Here is a 19,099-nt window from a genome sequence, read left to right as displayed (position 1 = left end):
TTGTGCACACTCAGCTGAATGGTTTCGCTTTATTGTTTGTTTGTATTTCGTTATCCGTACTGATTCATTTACTATTTTTAAAGAGTAGGTTAATTAAATATTCTTTAAATAGATAATAATAATGATTTACTATAATACAGTACAATAGTTGTTGGTGTTTTTTTTCTTCGCAGAGCGTGGAAGAATATATAGCATAAAATGACTTAATTTTAATAAGAAACAAAGCATATTAAGTATTGTGAATTACAATAAAGTATAACAGTAATGAAATACAAATACATATTTAATAATAGGTATAATAAAAGGAATAGATGAAATCACAATCGAAACAGCGTAAAAGTTTTACTAGCTTAGCTAAGCTCGTGGTTAACATTTGCTGGATAGCTAGTTTAAATTTTTTTACTTGTTCTAAAGAAACCGTTTTATATTTTCGAATTTGCTTAGTCCTTAATGCAATTGAAAGGAATGATTTAATGTACGTATAGCGTAAAGCAATTGAAATGGGAATTATATGTTATTTTCGCCTTTGTGAGCAAAGTTCATCGAATTTTAAAATATGTAACGCTTATTATTGTACATACTTCTAGAGTTTCTTAAAACCCTTCTTAAAAATACTATGATTTCTAATATTTCAATTACAAAATTAAATTAAAATATGTTACATGTAAAAGAATAAATGACATAAAAGTGTGGAGAATATTTTTTTTAAATAATAGAATATACATTCATTTGCGTGTACATGTTAATATTGGTTGATAATACATTACAAAAGTTATGCGATCTATATTTTCTTAACGATTTTTTAACGCACCAATCATATTGGACCTTCCGGGTACAGAATTTTTAATTTCAAATATTGTAGAACTTGAAGAATTGCACTGTTGTTTGCTTAACAACTTTCATGAGTTCGTTGCTCCCCATTGCCATTTAAATATTATATGTTTTATTCAGCACAATTTTGCCAAAAATACAAAAATGCTTTCTTTCACGAATAACTACGATAAGCACATTAATTTGTTTCAGTGTCACACACCGGTTTTAATCGATAGCAACTTGGGCTGCTACTGCATCACGTTACTTTTAATTCGAAATGTACTTAAATCCTACATATTTATTTGCCGTTATTAATTGGATTTGTATTCACAATTACATTCGCATTGACGGGCACTAACTCAGGCACCGATGAATGATTACTACTTTGACTAATATTGCGTGTATGTTTGTCGCTGTCCTCATTGACACTATTCGAATTTGAATATTGTGATTGCTGTTGTTGCAATTGTTGTTGTGGCGCTTGTACTTGTGTTGCTGCCTCCGGAAAGACAGGCGGTACTGTATTGATCGCCGAAATAACAGGTGTTTGTACCATCGGTGTGGGTGGCGAACGTCCCATTTGATGTGGAGAACCCGACATTTGCATGTGATATCTAGATAGTTGTTTAGTAGGTTTAAATTCAGTCGGTGATTTCATTAATATTTACCTGTAAATATTTTCTGTGCTTTCGACTATGCCTTGTGTTAGATTTAGACTGCGACCTTTGATACCACCCGCCTCTTTAGGTGGTGGTGACCACCAATTAAACACACGCCCTACAACTGGTACATGTCTCAATATGCCTTCTTGCCACATTTTCTCCTCGGTTTCGCGCAATAAATCGGCAGTGGCAGCCTCGATGCCCTAAGGTGGAGAAGATAATTGTTAATACTTAATACTTTGCAATGAAAATAAAATATGGAAATTTAGTGTGAATTAGTGTAAAAATATGTATATTATAAACAGTACTTCAAAAAAGTGGTTATAGTAATAGTAGATGTGAAAATAAAAATTACAAAACCACACACTCACCTTCTTTACAATTTCCGACATTGTATCTAATACTCTCGAATTTTCCTGTATACTCTGACCCACTGAAACAACTAAATCCAATAGCTCATCCACCTCCGTTTCATGCGTAACCATACCGAAGCGTACACAAATCATACCATCTGCACCCTCGCCCAGCGAGAAGGCATTATCAGTTGATTTCAATGCTTCTACGAGATCGACATTTAGCTTATTTAATTCAGTTTTGGCTTGATCCGTGAGTATGGATTCCCAACCCTCGGGCACATAACGCACACCGCCCATACCGGCCCACTCTGGCAGTTCGACCAAACGCAACACATCACTCTTCTCAACCGACTCAATAAACGACGCTTTATGCTTAATGGTTGCACGTAAAATATCAACATTGCCTTCGAGATACTGTGCGAAACCCTCTAAATTCTCTGAAGTGGGGGACTGCTCGCCCAAACCCAATTCCAAGGGGCAGTAACGTATGCAAGTGCCATGTGTAGGATGTTCAATGATTTCGAAATCGAACTGTGTTCAAATATAAAGTGGTATTTATTAATAAAATATAAAACCAAAGTGAAAATAATTTGCTTACATTTGGACAATCACGTTGCAGCAATTGTCCCAACCACGAATTCAAGCGATCAAAGTAGATGGCATTGTCAACCTTCTCCAATGTCTTGCCATTGCGCTCCAATGCATTCAAATGTTCGTTATCGGTTTTGCCCACTGTAGCTATAGTTGTACTGCCATCGAATTGAAATACAACAACCGGTGCAACGGTCTCGAAAAGCAACTGTTTCACGTGTTGTAAATTATAATTAAAATTTGTATGAACTTGAAATGCAATTTGTTTGCCGATAAAATACTTACATTAGCGTCTAGCGGCTTATTAATGACATCGTTAAGTGTAGTGCCTGATTGGCCGCCTGGGGCACGACTCTATAAAACGGAAATATATATTATAGGAACACGTGAAAATTCAACTTAATTTTTAGTAATGAAAATTTGTTTTCGTTTGTTGTTGTTTTTTTTAGGTTCAAACACTTAAATATTCAAATTATTAAAAAATATGAAGAAAATTTACATAACGGCTGTGTTTTTAACTCTTTGATTATTATATTGAGTATATATTTAAAAACGTTTATGCCTCGTGCTATGCAAAAACATTTTATCTCAAGACTTTAATTTAAACTACTTCCTTTTATAAAGAACGAACAACTGTAATAAACCTTAGCGAATTTTAATTAGAATCGAACATTATAAATGATGGAACCATGTACACACAAACAAACAAAAAAAGCAAAAACAGCTTTGCGATAACACTTATCAACTCTGTTAGTTAAACGCAACAACTATTGCTTTGTAATTTCGTCTTACACACAAACATTCTAGATAAACCGCGTATGAAAGAACAAAATTAACACGTTTTTAAACCGCACAAACTCACAAACAAATTAAGTCTAGTATTCAGTTAATCACACTTTCATGTTCAAAACTTACCACTACACGCATACCCTCACACTTGGAAGTGATCTCGAAGAGTATACTACACGTTTGAAATGCAACATGTATACGTTCCGCTATCGCATCACGTCCAAGCGCTTGCAGACTAGTCCATAATGAAAGCGAATGTAGGCGACGCGACACTATTGGATCCGATTCGAATGCGGCCAATGCAGTGTTTTGCAATTGGCGATGCAGTAGCTGCGTGTGAGGAAAGAAATGATATCTTTATTAATTAAATAGTCTTCTTAAGCATAATTATCATACAACTTACCACAATCGGTAGGCTTGGCACGCCCAACCAACTGCCCAAATTCAAAACAATTGAGTCAACAATGTCACTGATCTGTGCGGGCAGCAAAGAAAAAGATATGCAGATAAGATTATTTATAACGGTTGCTTATCAAAAGGCAATTAAATATAAATTATTTTATAGATACACATACATACTGGTACATTTAATTGACAACCAAATATTAAAATTTCTTGAAATGAAGAGTTTGGATTTTGAAGTGTCAAGCGGGTTTAATTATGGCAGAAAGTTGTTATTATTTTTGTTTTTGTATTATAATACATAAATTATTAGATAACAGTAATTAATTGAAACACCTGTTTTGAAGGGGTTGCTCAGAAGAAGTTCTGTTACGTGTTTCCAACTCGGTAGCAACTTATTATAAGCAAGAAAGCTGACTCATCAACGGACGGACAGATACCACGATTAACGCGCACAGTAATTCACTTTGGACGTTTGTGTCACACTGATATACACGATTATTGCTTAATTATATAACTTTGAACTCTTTTGTGACGAACAGATATTTTATAAGCTTAAATATGTTTCACTTCATTTAATTTGCGTTCGAATGTGATTTTTTAGCTATATGAACGCCGATTTACCAAATGATTACAATTCCATCTCAATGCCAACTCACCGTATTTGGTCCCTGTGCACATGCCAACGCCGCCAAAGCATGCCCGGTGGCATGCAACCATATATTGTGCGTACGGCAGATGTCACTCATGCGTTGCAAATTATCCACGTAACCGCTCAGCGATGCACCAACATCGGCTACCACTAGTAGTGGTGTACGATTTGCACTCAAATCGGCTTGTACTTGTTTAAGCAGCATCGACAAATCCATTGTGCCGAAAGTGCTATTGGCCGGTATCAAACGTATCGCATCCAATGGTATACCCAACTGACGGCAAGCGAATTGCAGGCGCAGTGGCGTTATATTCTCCGAGATGTAGAAACAGGGTTGCGCCAATGCCGGTATGCCACCCTCTAGATAGCCGGGACAACGTGCAACTATTGCTAAACGTACAGCGCGTAGTATAGCGTCAGCATTGTCTGTGTGAAAACTACTGGCCGGATCGAGAAAACGGAAGAGTGCACCTAACCAGCGTGTGGTATCGCCGGCAATGCTGCTCGACACGCGTACCAAATGCTGACGATCCAAGTGCGTCAGATAGGCCACGATGCTGTGTGAGATGAGCGCCAATTGTGCTACATCATCGAGGCCGGGTAGCGGAAATTCTGGATCGTTATTTGAGTCGGAGTATGCTATGAGATTTTCCAGTGAATTCAATATGTCGCCTGGTGGTATGCAGTCGCTGTGCAATAGTGTTGTGTGCTTTACTGTAGTCGCCATATCGTTTGGTGTGTTCGGCACGTTTGCATTGTTGCCATCAACAGCATCGTGGCTGCCACTTTCTGGCTGTGCTCAGAGAACGTTAAATATAGAGAAGGTTCATGGTGTGCCGATTGTCAAAGTGGTCCTCTTTTCGCAGGGGTACTCGCCAAGATGAGCGTGTTTCACCACAGAAAATTATTAGCGTGTTTCACCACAGGTTTAACATCAGCGCACTCGAAAATAGCAGAATTGAGCGGTTTCAGTGTTAAATGAGAAAAATTGTGTTAATTTGAATGTTAATAACTGTACGCTTACAGATTCGCTTATATACAGTGCGCAAACGACTCGCTATATAATTTCATTTACATTTAATATCAAAATACATACGTATATATGCAAAACTTTATGATTTATTCCATAAAATGCTTTGAAGTATATAATGAAATAATTATTTTATATACATATGTTAAAATATAATATAATTATATACTGCATACATATGAATATTTATTTTCTTTGGTTATTAAAAGTTTCGATAATATACCAAAAGAATAAAAGTTGGCGCATAATTTGTAATTATGTGTGCATGTAAACAAAATCGAAAGAACCATACGCATAATGTGACCCTCATGGTTTGTTGTAAAATCTTCGTTGCCACAGACAACGAATGGCCGCAAATTGTGATTTTTTGTTCTCAAGTCAAAGCAGTGTCGCACGTTCGAAGGGAAGGGGTCCAGGTCCCCAACTCATGTTATCGTTTGAATTTTTATGTTTTGATTTTTACAGAAATCAGTCGTAGTACATTGAAATATGGCATAATATATTGGTAGAATATTTAAATACATTTAATTATTTGTATTTGCTAATTGTAGGTCAATACTATACAATACATAATTAGCGCATTTATAATTAGGGAGGGATCACTTGAAACGCCTCTGTAAAGCTCGATGTGTCGAAGGTTTGATGGCCGCCTGCGCGACGTCAAAACGACGCAACATTGCGTTGTTGGTAGAAAATCGGCTTGTCGTAAATATGTATGAATATGTATGAGCATGCAAACATATCGACATAAATTTTTGCGAGCCTCAAATCAGAATTTTTGCTGAAAAATATTTTAAATCGACTCAAGGGCTATGTTGGCATTTTTGTACCTAGGTTTTTGCGATGTTGTAAATTTTCCTTCTGGAGGGAACATTAGAAAAATCTTCAATTTATGATTTTTGTCATCGTCGCGAAAAGCCGTTTGTAGACATGGCATGCGCAGGGAGGTGTGTATGGCGTTGCTTTTATGAATGAAGCAACTTTGCCAAGTGAATGTGCGCTTGCGTTCATGAATGAAAATGGTTTTGTTGTATGTACTACAAAATTTGGCTTCGTTGATTGGCTGCCATATTGACTTGTGATGCTGCTTATGCGTTTGAGGCGCTTGTTGTTTTTGTAGAAAATACTTTTGATTTTTTGTGATGGTGACAAACTTACGTGTATGCATATGCGAATGTAAGTTTGTGTATGCATTACTTGTTCGTCAATGACATACAAACATATTTATGTATATGCATATGTAACAATGTGTGCATATGACCTTCACTGATAAGTGATAACGAGACAATACGAATTTTGGAAGATGTCCATACATATGCATCTACATATGTATGTATGTACGTATGCGCTTTTGTATATATCTAGGTATACACATGTATGTATATACAAGTCTCATATAATGAAATATGTAGTTAATTTTAGTATTGTAAGAAATGCATTTAATATAAAAATAAAAACATTTTTTATGAAAGTAGGTATATTATTTTAAAACATTACATTCATATGTAGGTCCGTTTAAACATGCCGACAAATATGCCTCTGAAATCGCATAATTTATTTGAATTGAATAAATTTTGCATGCAGTCATAAATAAACATCATATTAGCACATATGATTGCATATAAATGTATCAATATATAAGCAAACGGGCTAACATTCCGATATAATAGAAATGTAAATCTCTGAGCATATTTTTCATTTAATGCTCAGCAATGTTAACGTGACGCTGTTAAAATTTCTCCTTCCGAGCTGGCTGAGGTGAAACACGCTCATCGTGTTTTGTTAGATTTTGACAATTCACACGCTGGTCCGCAATTGGACCTTCTCTATATTTAACGTTCTCTGCTGTGCTTCTTCAACTGGCGCCGCTGTTTTGACATTCTCCAAACCGCGTAGTACTTGCGCTGATCTCAATTCGAGTTCAGCTAGACCGGAACGAATCTGTGTTGTTTAGTGGAATGTAATAATTGTATACAAAAGTGTGATATGTGGTGACTTACACTGGAAGCGGCTATTTCTGCCACGCGTGGCTCATTTGTTAGCTCATCACCCGCGCCGGACGACATTCTTTTTGGTTTTCAGTAGTGTTGCCTGTTTACTTTCTCACAAACACTGCTCCACTTTGCGCACTTCAGTTTTATAATCTATCGAATTATTTGCGGTTTTCAATTGCTCCACCTACTTCGTGGCACCATTAATTTATTGGCAAGTCTTTGGTGTACCTATTACGTTGTTTTTTCAGTTGATTGTACTGTGGCGACAGCTCTTTATTATCGTTTTGTGTTGTTCTTACGTTTTATTTGTCCAGTTGGTGCTCCGTGGCCCAGTTAAAGTTAACTCTAATCGCTTCTGTGGATTTTAATTTCTGCACCAATTCTATTGCTGTCGTCGTCAATATTTTCACTTATTCTAGCTTTTGCTTTTGTTCTCACCTCATTCTGACATTCGCATTTGAGTTTTGAGAATTTATTGTGTTGCAGAGAACGTTAAATATAGAGAAGGTTCATGGTGTGCCGATTGTCAAAGTGGTCCTCTTTTCGCAGGGGTACTCGCCAAGATGAGCGTGTTTCACCACAGAAAATTATTAGCGTGTTTCACCACAGGTTTAACATCAGCGCACTCGAAAATAGCAGAATTGAGCGGTTTCAGTGTTAAATGAGAAAAATTGTGTTAATTTGAATGTTAATAACTGTACGCTTACAGATTCGCTTATATACAGTGCGCAAACGACTCGCTATATAATTTCATTTACATTTAATATCAAAATACATACGTATATATGCAAAACTTTATGATTTATTCCATAAAATGCTTTGAAGTATATAATGAAATAATTATTTTATATACATATGTTAAAATATAATATAATTATATACTGCATACATATGAATATTTATTTTCTTTGGTTATTAAAAGTTTCGATAATATACCAAAAGAATAAAAGTTGGCGCATAATTTGTAATTATGTGTGCATGTAAACAAAATCGAAAGAACCATACGCATAATGTGACCCTCATGGTTTGTTGTAAAATCTTCGTTGCCACAGACAACGAATGGCCGCAAATTGTGATTTTTTGTTCTCAAGTCAAAGCAGTGTCGCACGTTCGAAGGGAAGGGGTCCAGGTCCCCAACTCATGTTATCGTTTGAATTTTTATGTTTTGATTTTTACAGAAATCAGTCGTAGTACATTGAAATATGGCATAATATATTGGTAGAATATTTAAATACATTTAATTATTTGTATTTGCTAATTGTAGGTCAATACTATACAATACATAATTAGCGCATTTATAATTAGGGAGGGATCACTTGAAACGCCTCTGTAAAGCTCGATGTGTCGAAGGTTTGATGGCCGCCTGCGCGACGTCAAAACGACGCAACATTGCGTTGTTGGTAGAAAATCGGCTTGTCGTAAATATGTATGAATATGTATGAGCATGCAAACATATCGACATAAATTTTTGCGAGCCTCAAATCAGAATTTTTGCTGAAAAATATTTTAAATCGACTCAAGGGCTATGTTGGCATTTTTGTACCTAGGTTTTTGCGATGTTGTAAATTTTCCTTCTGGAGGGAACATTAGAAAAATCTTCAATTTATGATTTTTGTCATCGTCGCGAAAAGCCGTTTGTAGACATGGCATGCGCAGGGAGGTGTGTATGGCGTTGCTTTTATGAATGAAGCAACTTTGCCAAGTGAATGTGCGCTTGCGTTCATGAATGAAAATGGTTTTGTTGTATGTACTACAAAATTTGGCTTCGTTGATTGGCTGCCATATTGACTTGTGATGCTGCTTATGCGTTTGAGGCGCTTGTTGTTTTTGTAGAAAATACTTTTGATTTTTTGTGATGGTGACAAACTTACGTGTATGCATATGCGAATGTAAGTTTGTGTATGCATTACTTGTTCGTCAATGACATACAAACATATTTATGTATATGCATATGTAACAATGTGTGCATATGACCTTCACTGATAAGTGATAACGAGACAATACGAATTTTGGAAGATGTCCATACATATGCATCTACATATGTATGTATGTACGTATGCGCTTTTGTATATATCTAGGTATACACATGTATGTATATACAAGTCTCATATAATGAAATATGTAGTTAATTTTAGTATTGTAAGAAATGCATTTAATATAAAAATAAAAACATTTTTTATGAAAGTAGGTATATTATTTTAAAACATTACATTCATATGTAGGTCCGTTTAAACATGCCGACAAATATGCCTCTGAAATCGCATAATTTATTTGAATTGAATAAATTTTGCATGCAGTCATAAATAAACATCATATTAGCACATATGATTGCATATAAATGTATCAATATATAAGCAAACGGGCTAACATTCCGATATAATAGAAATGTAAATCTCTGAGCATATTTTTCATTTAATGCTCAGCAATGTTAACGTGACGCTGTTAAAATTTCTCCTTCCGAGCTGGCTGAGGTGAAACACGCTCATCGTGTTTTGTTAGATTTTGACAATTCACACGCTGGTCCGCAATTGGACCTTCTCTATATTTAACGTTCTCTGCAATTCTATTTTGATTGAATTTTCGTTGTGCGAGAAAACAAAGAGAGCACTGGCGATTGCTGAGAGCATAATATCTTTGTGTACATAACCCAATTAGCACTTTTACTGGTTAGAGTTTTATTAGGTTATAATTTGGTTTTACTATTTATTGTTTTTATATTTAAAAAAATTGTGTACTATATTTTCTGCTTGAAATTTATAATTTGAAATTGACGACAACGACGTAAAAGAGTTGGGACAAATTGGAACTAAACCATCTAACTAATCCGATTAGATTTCGGCTCCAATTAGAATCTTTATTATGGGAATTATTTCTTGTTACTTATTTTCCCAACTCTTAATCGAATTAAATCATCATTTATCGACCGAAATTTCCTAATCTATTTCAAAAATCCTATTTTTATACTCTCGAAACAAAATTTCTGTCTGTCTGTCGGTCTAGCGAATAGAGTAAAAAAATTGACGATAACTAAGCCATAAATAAAGTTAAAAAAGTAAAATTTGGCCCACCCACTTATGGGTCAAAAAACATATCTCAGAAACTACTCGACCAATTTCAATGAAATTATATTCATAATATTTTCCTTGCATCTCACTATTTTGTTGTTAAAATAAGCCAAATCGGTTCTCCTTAGAGAGCGCCTACTTCCTATATAACAGAACTTTGAAGTCAATCTGAATATTTTTTTTTACAATATATAAAGTAAGCACTAATGAAGATATCCAAACATAACCATGCACAAATACTGTATTTATAATGTGGCATCGACCCTCAAAAAATCGCCGAAATCGAACAATAAGTTTTTAAGGCTCCATATGTATATCGAACATGAGGACCTCAGTACTTCAAATATATGTTTTAACGAAGTAATAAGCAAGTCTCTTAGATAGTTTGAAGAAATTTAGAGGGCTTATTTTTCTTATAATAATATGTATCCGTGCCAACAATTAGTGAAATCGGTTCATAACTTCACCTAACTCCCATATACCTAATATTCGGGTTTCCAACTTTCAATGGACTTTATACCATATATATGACGAATATGTGGGTCAAATTGTGTATTATATAATATTAATAAAATTAAATGAATAAATTGCGAAAACATATAATGTTCGGTCACATCCGAACTTAGCCCTTCCTTACTTGGTTTCTTCTAATAAAATGTCTCCGTGCTAACAAATAGTGAAATGTAAAACTACTTCTGGCATCACTATGATAGAGGAAATGTTCACTTTTTAAGGTCAAAAATTAGATTAGGAAACTCGGAATGTTCGAGCCGGTGTTGAATACTGAATGTGTCTCGGAGTGAATTCATAGTCTCCTAGAATATTAAATTTAATATATAGTATATGGCAGTACGTCTTAATTTTCTCCTTAGAGCACTAAAAAATATTGTTAGGAAAGCTAAATTGGTGAAACTTAAAGAACTGTCACAGAATTAGATCCATCAAGTTGCCTAATAAAGGTAAGCCTTTCGATTTTACGGCCTCTCGTACAATTTTCAAAAAGTTGAAATTTGGAAGTTCATTGTTTTCAAACTACTTAACCTTATAAATACCTTCCGTCAAATAGTCTTAACTACACGAAACGTTTCGAACTTAGCTGAAATATTCCACTATTTAGGATCGATCCGACTTCGCGAAGTCCCTTAGGTCCACGAATTCGTTTTTATGTTTTTTTTTTATAAAACAAACACATAAATCGGCCAATACTGCTGAAATTTCACGTTCGATATTCGATTGAAGTTCATCAATCGTCGCTGTCTTGTTGGTATAGACCATAGACTTGACTTGTCCCACAATAGTCTAACGGCGTCAAATTGCGCGATCGAGACCATTTTACTGTGCTATTTTGTGAGATTACACGTTCACCAAAGTTGGTTTTCAATAAATCGATTGTGACATTCGCTGTGTGGCTTGTGGCGCCGTCCTGTTGGAACCACATATTGTCCAAGTCCATATCATTCAATTCGGGCCAAAAATATTCGGTTATCATTGAGTGGTAGCGATTCCCATTCACAGTAACGGGTCCGTCTTGATCATCACGGAAGAAGTACGGCTCATCACATAAACCGTGTAATTTTTCGGGATGCTCATGGAGTACGTGTGGATTCCTGCCTGACCAATTTCGCATATTTTGCTTATTTACGAAGCCATTCAGACCGAAATTAGCCTCATCACTACGTAGGACGTAAAGCTTTAAAGTTGAGGCCTATAGTAAATTTCAATAATTTCGACTCGTTGTTGGATTGTATATCTTTCCATGATGAAATGGCAAACCTTACTGAAGAGAAATGTCAAATGATGGCACCGTTTGCTGTCTCTATCGGTCTATTTTGACCGTTTGAAAACCCTTTATACATTTAGGGTACATTTAAACAACTACGACGAGTTAATCATCATAAGACATTTTCATGCAAATCCTTTCAACAGTCATAAGGCCCACAAAATAAACAATACACTTATTTGCATTGCATAATGAGCACAGTGAGAAAGCCTACACATAAAATGTGTTTAAATCCAATGACAAAAATAAAAAATAAAATAAAATCGAAACTATCACGTGACATAAGCACCCACACATACATATGCTTGAACAGCTCTTTGTGCTTTTCTTAACTGAGAAAAAAGAATAAATTTGAACTACCTGCTTCACGCTACTGCCGAATTCCCACGAAGCGTATAAAATTCAAATGCAAACTCCTGCTTAAATCGACGGCAGTCGCGGTGGTGGCATCGCAACGGTAATACAGAGAAAATCTAATTAAAATCGAGTACTTTGAAATGAATTGGAATGCACTACAATGGAAATAGAATTCGATCGAGCGCATGGCGGACCAGCTGAGTCATTATGAAAATTCAATGGTGGACACGGCCAAATGACTGGACACATAAGCGGAGGTACATGCATACATCAAGCGGGCGCGTGGCATGCAGCAGCTGAAGCTCATACATCCACTGATATATAGATATTATCCTGTACAATGCCCGCACAATGTGTTGCATAAGGTATAATAGTTTTGTTCAGTTAACTGTTGTTTGTAAAGTCTAAAACTAAGCGAGTTAGAGAGATATGGAGTTTAACCCTTTCATGCCAAATGTTGCCTATAGGCAACATTGTACTTACCGGCTTCTAACTCTCGTTATTTAAATATTTTTGACCAGCGGTTTTTTCAATTATGTAGACTTATGTGTTGTGCAAGCTTACAGTTACATTTTTTGTAATGAGCTGTGCACGTATTCATTCAGTAGGCCTTCTCCGCAGAGTGGAATTGTCAAAATCGGTTTCGCGAAAAAGTTATACTGAAGTGTTTATACAAAAAGTGCTCAAAAACATAAAAAAAATTGTTTTATTTTAAAACAAAGTGAACTATATAAATAAGTAAAGATAAGAGAGTTATTTAAAAAAAAATTTCACGAGAAAAGTGTTTAGTTTTTTTATAATAATCTAATTTGTGCCTATAAGCAACATCCTGTAACTAATGAACCAGGATACATAGGACTTTGAAATTTTTATCACTTCATATTTGAGTTAAGACTAATATATATCTGTCCTAAAAAAAATGTTAGCTCCGCCCATTTTAATTCTGACATGAAAGGGTTAAATATCAAAAGAATGTTTATGATACATATTAAGACACATTGCTGAAGGTGTTCATTAGAATTTCAAGAAGAAGGACATTACATAATAACGGAACAATGGACGGAAGATACAAAACGTATGACTGAATTCTTTAGAAAAAAAATTACCGAAATTTTTAACCGACCAGCTTGACCGATTTGCTCTAAAATTGGTAGGTTATATTCCCATGATGGCTTTTTCGTCCAGTAGAAAATGGATAACAAGGTTATACGAGGTATGTTAAAAAATAGCGGTATTTTTAAATTTAGAATTCCATGAGTATGGAGAGTTCAAATGTACCTCTAAGTTTAGACGAGTTTTTATGAGCTTGGCGGTTTTCGTTTGTTAAAAGCTCACACTTTGCCTTTGTTGCTTGTTCGAGAATTCTTGACCATAAACAATACTGTAACGATGCCTCAGCCTCCATATTAGTCAGACCCATGTCTTCGTATGACGTTGTCCTATTTTGAAAAAACAAAGAGAACTTTAATCCGATAAATCGCTGAAAAGGCCAAAGGCTAAACCAAAAATCGAGTTTGAGAAGTGTTTCGACGATTGGACATAAGTGCATAATATCGAATGGAAACTATTTTCAAGGGTACAACGTTACGTAGACGAGTGAATAAATGTTTTTTCAGAAAACGAAAATTCCCGTTATTTTTTGAACACACCTTGTATTGAAATCAATAAATTTTTTTACCTGTAGCATCAATAAAGCTGTGGATTTAAAGATTAGTTCACATATTGGCCCTGTGGAAACTCTGAACCCGAATTTGTCGAAATTGGCCGGTAATATTAGGTCTAAGGCTTTCCTTCCGCCGTGTTTTTGTAAATTTAAGGCTTTTTTTTGTATAAAAACGGTTATAAATATCAATGTTGGAATTAAAAAAGACAAGCAAAATTTCCCGCAAATGTCGAGAATTCGGCTTAAAAAATGACATTTTCAGTTGAGAATAAGTTTGGGATGCAATCAGATCTCTACAAATATTTTGTTGGGTTAATGTTGACACAAATGTCCAAGAATGATATAAAACGATTTAATCGACCAGTGCTTGAGCCTAGAGACATCTATTGGAAAACGGCAGAAACAAAGTTGTAGACCTAATATGTCAAATGTCTTAAGAATCGATCCATAGGTCCTCTGACTTCATAATCCCAAAATAAAAATTCAGGAATGCTGGTGAGTTGAATGTTCTTGACTAGGTGAAAAATCGGTTATGCTTCACATACATATTTGTCATTTTCTGAAAGAGACTATATAATGACTTTTGACAAGCTGTATGTCTTTATATCTTAATTATAGGTAAATTTTAAGAACAATGTTGTTCGGTCCCAGAAATTATATCATACCTTCCGTCCCGAATTTGATCATTCCTTATTCGTTTCCATCCTTGTTATTGTTGCATGCTATAAATTACTTTGGTCTAAAGCGAAAGTTATAATGAAGTATAGTCGGTGGCACTCGATGCACGGGACACATTCTGTCATTTGTAGGTTCATTTGTATATGTATGTATGCATGTTGCTGCAACAATCAAACTTTCTACACGATCAATTAATCATCGCTTGAATTATTGTGCAATTTGTGTGTTTTTCTAGTTTCCTTTGGCATTTGAAATTTTTAATGATTTCTCATTTTGCTTCCTTCCTCTCTATGTGCTCGTGAAAGGGTTGTTAGTGATATCTCATTACATAATGCGATACTGTTTTGTTGTTTTTTTATTATTTTTATATTCAATGTTGATTTTACAGTTTAAGTTATGTGAGTGACACCTCAATTTAGGTAAAATTTCTTATTGACCGATATCTTTTTAATAATCTTTAATAATTTTTTCCATACAAATTTTTCGAGAACCTATCCAACGCTTTACTCGGTAAAAATATTTGCTTAAAAAAATTAATTCTTAAAGCAAACATTTAAATAAAAATTTGAGCTCCCAACAATCAAGGTACGCCATGTCGTATGAGCAATGCAACAATCTCACCTCTATTTAGTACTTCGAACGTTATGTGCCATGTGTAACTAACGGTATATTTTGTGCACAAATGCAAATCACAGGAATAACATTAAATTGCTGTTGTTTTGCGCAGATTTTTGTTTTTGTTTTTGTTGTTGTTGTTATACTTTTGCTGCAATTATGATTGCGCGTGCAAGCGGCGCATTGACCCGTCGCGGCAAGTCATTGCACCGGTTGCAAGCAACTATTGTTGCCATAATTATGATTATCGCTTTTGTTTTCTAAGCAAATTGCTTTTGTTTCATTAGAAATACACACAGACACACATACAGACACACACACAAGTGCATGGCAGCGCATAATAAATCGTGCCACTTGAAAAGGAAGTCATTTCAGTCTTCAGGCTGCAGGCATTGCGTGGCAACTTTCGCACAGCACTTCGGCGTTGAAGAAAATTTCAGCCAGAGAAAGTATTTAATATAAGAATTTGCCTTTCTTTGCTTTAAAAGCAGGGAGCTATAGAAGTAGCTTGCTAGTTGCCTTAGTGCTAGCATCTAAGCGTGTGTTTGCCTGAGTGTGAGCTTGTTGTTGTTATGTTTGTGTGCGCTTTACAAATTGTTGACTTTCGTTTCCCGTGTGCTCGCTTTTAGATATTTACAAACATGCATATATGAAGCTCGGGAAACGCAATGCAAATTTGCGCTGCAAAAAGTTGACGGCGTCGGAAGCAAGTCATTCGCCAATTCAAATTTTATTTATTTATTCAGTTTTCCTGCAAACTAAGTAGTAAGTTTTAATTTCGTTTGAATTATTGCGAAGCTCGTGTGATAAATACTTCAAATGTATGTGTGGATCATCATCCATGTGGAGTTGGCGTGTATAGTTATAAATAATATTTTTAAATTCAGGAATTTGTTGTGGTTTTTAGAGGTTGCTGTTGTTGTAGCGACATATAATGTTTCCGAAATATTTTTGTAGAATATTGCTAAGTTGCCAGTTCTTGGTTGGATGTATATTTAAGCATCTTCCGGGTCTGTAGCACCGACTACCATAGGAACTGTTGCTTCAGAAGCATAAGGATGAGTTGGTCCTTGTGCCAAAATCCACTTCGAGGGGAGAGTCCTGACCATTATTCTATGATTTGAACGCAGTTAAAACCTTGCACCGATTTTTACATAATTAATTACCTCTAACTTTAAGCTATATGTACATGATATGTTCAAAAAATAACGGGAATTTTAAAATTCCACAGAGTTGAAGAGACGAATTGTCAAATTTTAGCATCCGTCGTTTTACAAGCATACGAGAAATCGATGAAAGAGCTAAAGGCAATATCAAAAATCGAGTTTGAAAAGTGTTTCGACGATAGAAAGAAACGCTGGTATAAGAGCATCATATCGAATGAGGACTATTTTAAAGGCGACTACATTAATGTATACGAATGAATCAATATTTTTTTTCAAAAAACGAAAATTCCCGTTATTTTTTGAACACACCTCGATTGATATTCATTCAAATTCTTTAACTTTAGAAATATATACTCTACATCATGCTTATAAATATGCATATTACCGTACAACAGAGCTCTCAGAAATTTTCAGCAGTGCTGACGAGTGTCGGTCAGAAATGGAACCTACGACTCTCTACTTGTAGTTTTCAATCTAGTAACCAGTATTTCCTGAAATCAACAGATTCTTTTTCCAGTTAATGTTCTTTGATTGTATTTTTTTATTTTACAGAACTATGTGAATTGAATAGGTATTTAGCCAATTTGATAGATAACTGTTTGAGATTCTTCAACGACCGATAACAGTTGCGAATTTCGATATCAAGCCCAGAAGCACAACCTTTTAGTTTTGTCCATCGCTTATATCAAGATATCTTCTGGTTTGGATAGATCTTGGAAAGAGGAATCTTAAAATAAAGTCAGAGATCGAAAAAAAATCCATGAAACAAATTTTAGGAGAAAATTAGGAAATTGTCGTTTAGATAATCTCTTTTTGCACATCTAGTTTCACTGTGTTCAAGAAATTATGGTTTATTAGCTGCACACTTTCTCAACATCTGACATTTGGTTAATCTCGAGTCAGCTATTTCCATAGAATAACGAAATAATCTATGCTTCTTATAACAATACTAGCATATCGCTTAGGCTTCGCTCGGGTTAGCTAAAACTTGATTACGACCTCTAGTCTTTGGTGCCTGTTGTCTTTCTTTCTGATTAGGAAGGCGTTGGGAACTCAGAGTTCGACGACCTAGTGCGAGCTTGTATATTTCTAATATTTTCTTCTTCAAGCCGCTTCGTATTCGACTCTCAAGCGCGTACATGGGAGGTTTTGAAATTTTGTTCAGCAAACAGCTGTGAGCGCTCGTTACCCGACTCTCTGGCATTGCGATGCGAAGGGAATGACTTGCAAGAAGATTTTCGGTTTCAGATTAAGATTCTCCAACACGGATTCCACGGTGATTCCCTCACCTGGGAACTATTTCCAGAAAGTTGAGAAATTAAATATAGCCTATGTTACTCGGGGTGAATGTAGATTTCCAATGGCAAAGACTTTTTGAAATCGCCCAGAAGTTTTTGAATTTATTCATTACAAACATAAATATAAATCTTTCCTCTTTATAATATCTAGTAATATAGATTTAGTGGTATTGGTTTTTCGAATTTCAGAAAGCTCACTTTGAGGTGCGAACTTACATGGAATATTCCATCACACCCTCACCCACATGTCTGTTAATTTCGATTAAATTAAAGGTAATGCTATTCGACAAGAAATATCAATAATCCCAGTTTAAAAAACATCTTTTCCTTAGAAGAGTGAAAGATAAATTGAATATTTCAATATTTCTACCGAAAAAAATATATTTCATTCATAAATACGTTATAAGCGTATCACCTTTACTAGCACATGCATATTTTATATATATTTTTTATTTATGCCCACACTTACTTACTTACATTTATAAACTTTTGAAAGACTTTCACCGTTGCATATTGCGGGAGTTTGTCATTTTTGACGACGAAGCGTTGTCATGTTAACAATGTAATGCATATTATCGTATGCAAACTTGTTAGAAACTAAGCAAAATAAGCAACAATAAATTGAAGGCGGCCAGAGCAACAACAACAACGACGATGGCGATAGCGAAAGCGGAAAACTCTGGCGAAATTGCAACTACTATCCTTATTTGTATGTATGTATTTGTGTGTTGCATATTGCGATAGTTGCACGTAAAGGCTTAAAACACACCATGCAACCATGCATATTAATGCATAGAGAACATATTTATTTAGCACGCTTATGAGTGGGTGCATTAGGGATGTTCTTAGGTTGTAGATCTTTTTGACTACAAGCTAGACTCTCCTCAATTCCTAGATAGTTGCGGATAAGTGTGATTTGTAGCGTTTTTAGAACGAGTAAGGTTCACTAAACATGACTTAGAACTAACTAATCGTTTCTTGCATACAAAATAATTATTATTCTACAAAATATTTTTCAAGAAATATTATTCTCTACAATCTAATGGTTTTTCCTTTTTTATTTCAGCACCCGAACTACCAGCAAATTCATTTTGATTATAAGGTAAGAAACTCCACTAAAATATTAACTATACGTCAAAATGTATGCTAAGTTTTCTATTATTATAATTTTATACAGCATTAAGGAAA

The 19,099-nt window shown here is 35.1% G+C and overlaps 1 protein-coding gene across 1 annotated transcript; it reads right to left on the bottom strand.

Annotated features, from left to right (window-relative positions):
- On the bottom strand, window positions 1–7,745 carry LOC105210552 (pyridoxal-dependent decarboxylase domain-containing protein 1). The gene is made up of 10 exons (XM_054231791.1): window positions 7,296–7,745; window positions 7,147–7,236; window positions 4,273–5,058; window positions 3,615–3,686; window positions 3,338–3,541; window positions 2,708–2,776; window positions 2,430–2,630; window positions 1,847–2,362; window positions 1,482–1,678; window positions 1–1,427 (listed from the first exon to the last, which is right to left on the bottom strand). The coding sequence occupies exons 1-10, from the start codon at window positions 7,359–7,361 to the stop codon at window positions 1,112–1,114; spliced, it is 2,517 nt and encodes an 838-aa protein (XP_054087766.1). The 5' UTR covers window positions 7,362–7,745; the 3' UTR covers window positions 1–1,111.
- Between the last annotated feature and the right edge of the window lie 11,354 nt (window positions 7,746–19,099).

The sequence above is a fragment of the Zeugodacus cucurbitae genome, chromosome 5, assembly GCF_028554725.1.
Source record: "Zeugodacus cucurbitae isolate PBARC_wt_2022May chromosome 5, idZeuCucr1.2, whole genome shotgun sequence".
In the NCBI taxonomy this organism is placed as follows: Eukaryota; Metazoa; Arthropoda; class Insecta; order Diptera; family Tephritidae; genus Zeugodacus; species Zeugodacus cucurbitae.
This window is presented reverse-complemented; position numbering and strand designations above follow the sequence as displayed.

Bases quoted from the DNA above. Each gene is read 5' to 3' on its own strand.
- LOC105210552 (XM_054231791.1), bottom strand. From the start codon at position 7,361: ATGTCGTCCGGCGCGGGTGATGAGCTAACAAATGAGCCACGCGTGGCA. The intron at 7,237-7,295 runs GTAAGTCACCAC...TAAACAACACAG, and splicing joins CAGAAATAGCCGCTTCCAGT to ATTCGTTCCGGTCTAGCTGA. The intron at 2,777-3,337 runs GTAAGTTTTGAA...TCCGTTTTATAG, and splicing joins GTGAGGGTATGCGTGTAGTG to AGTCGTGCCCCAGGCGGCCA.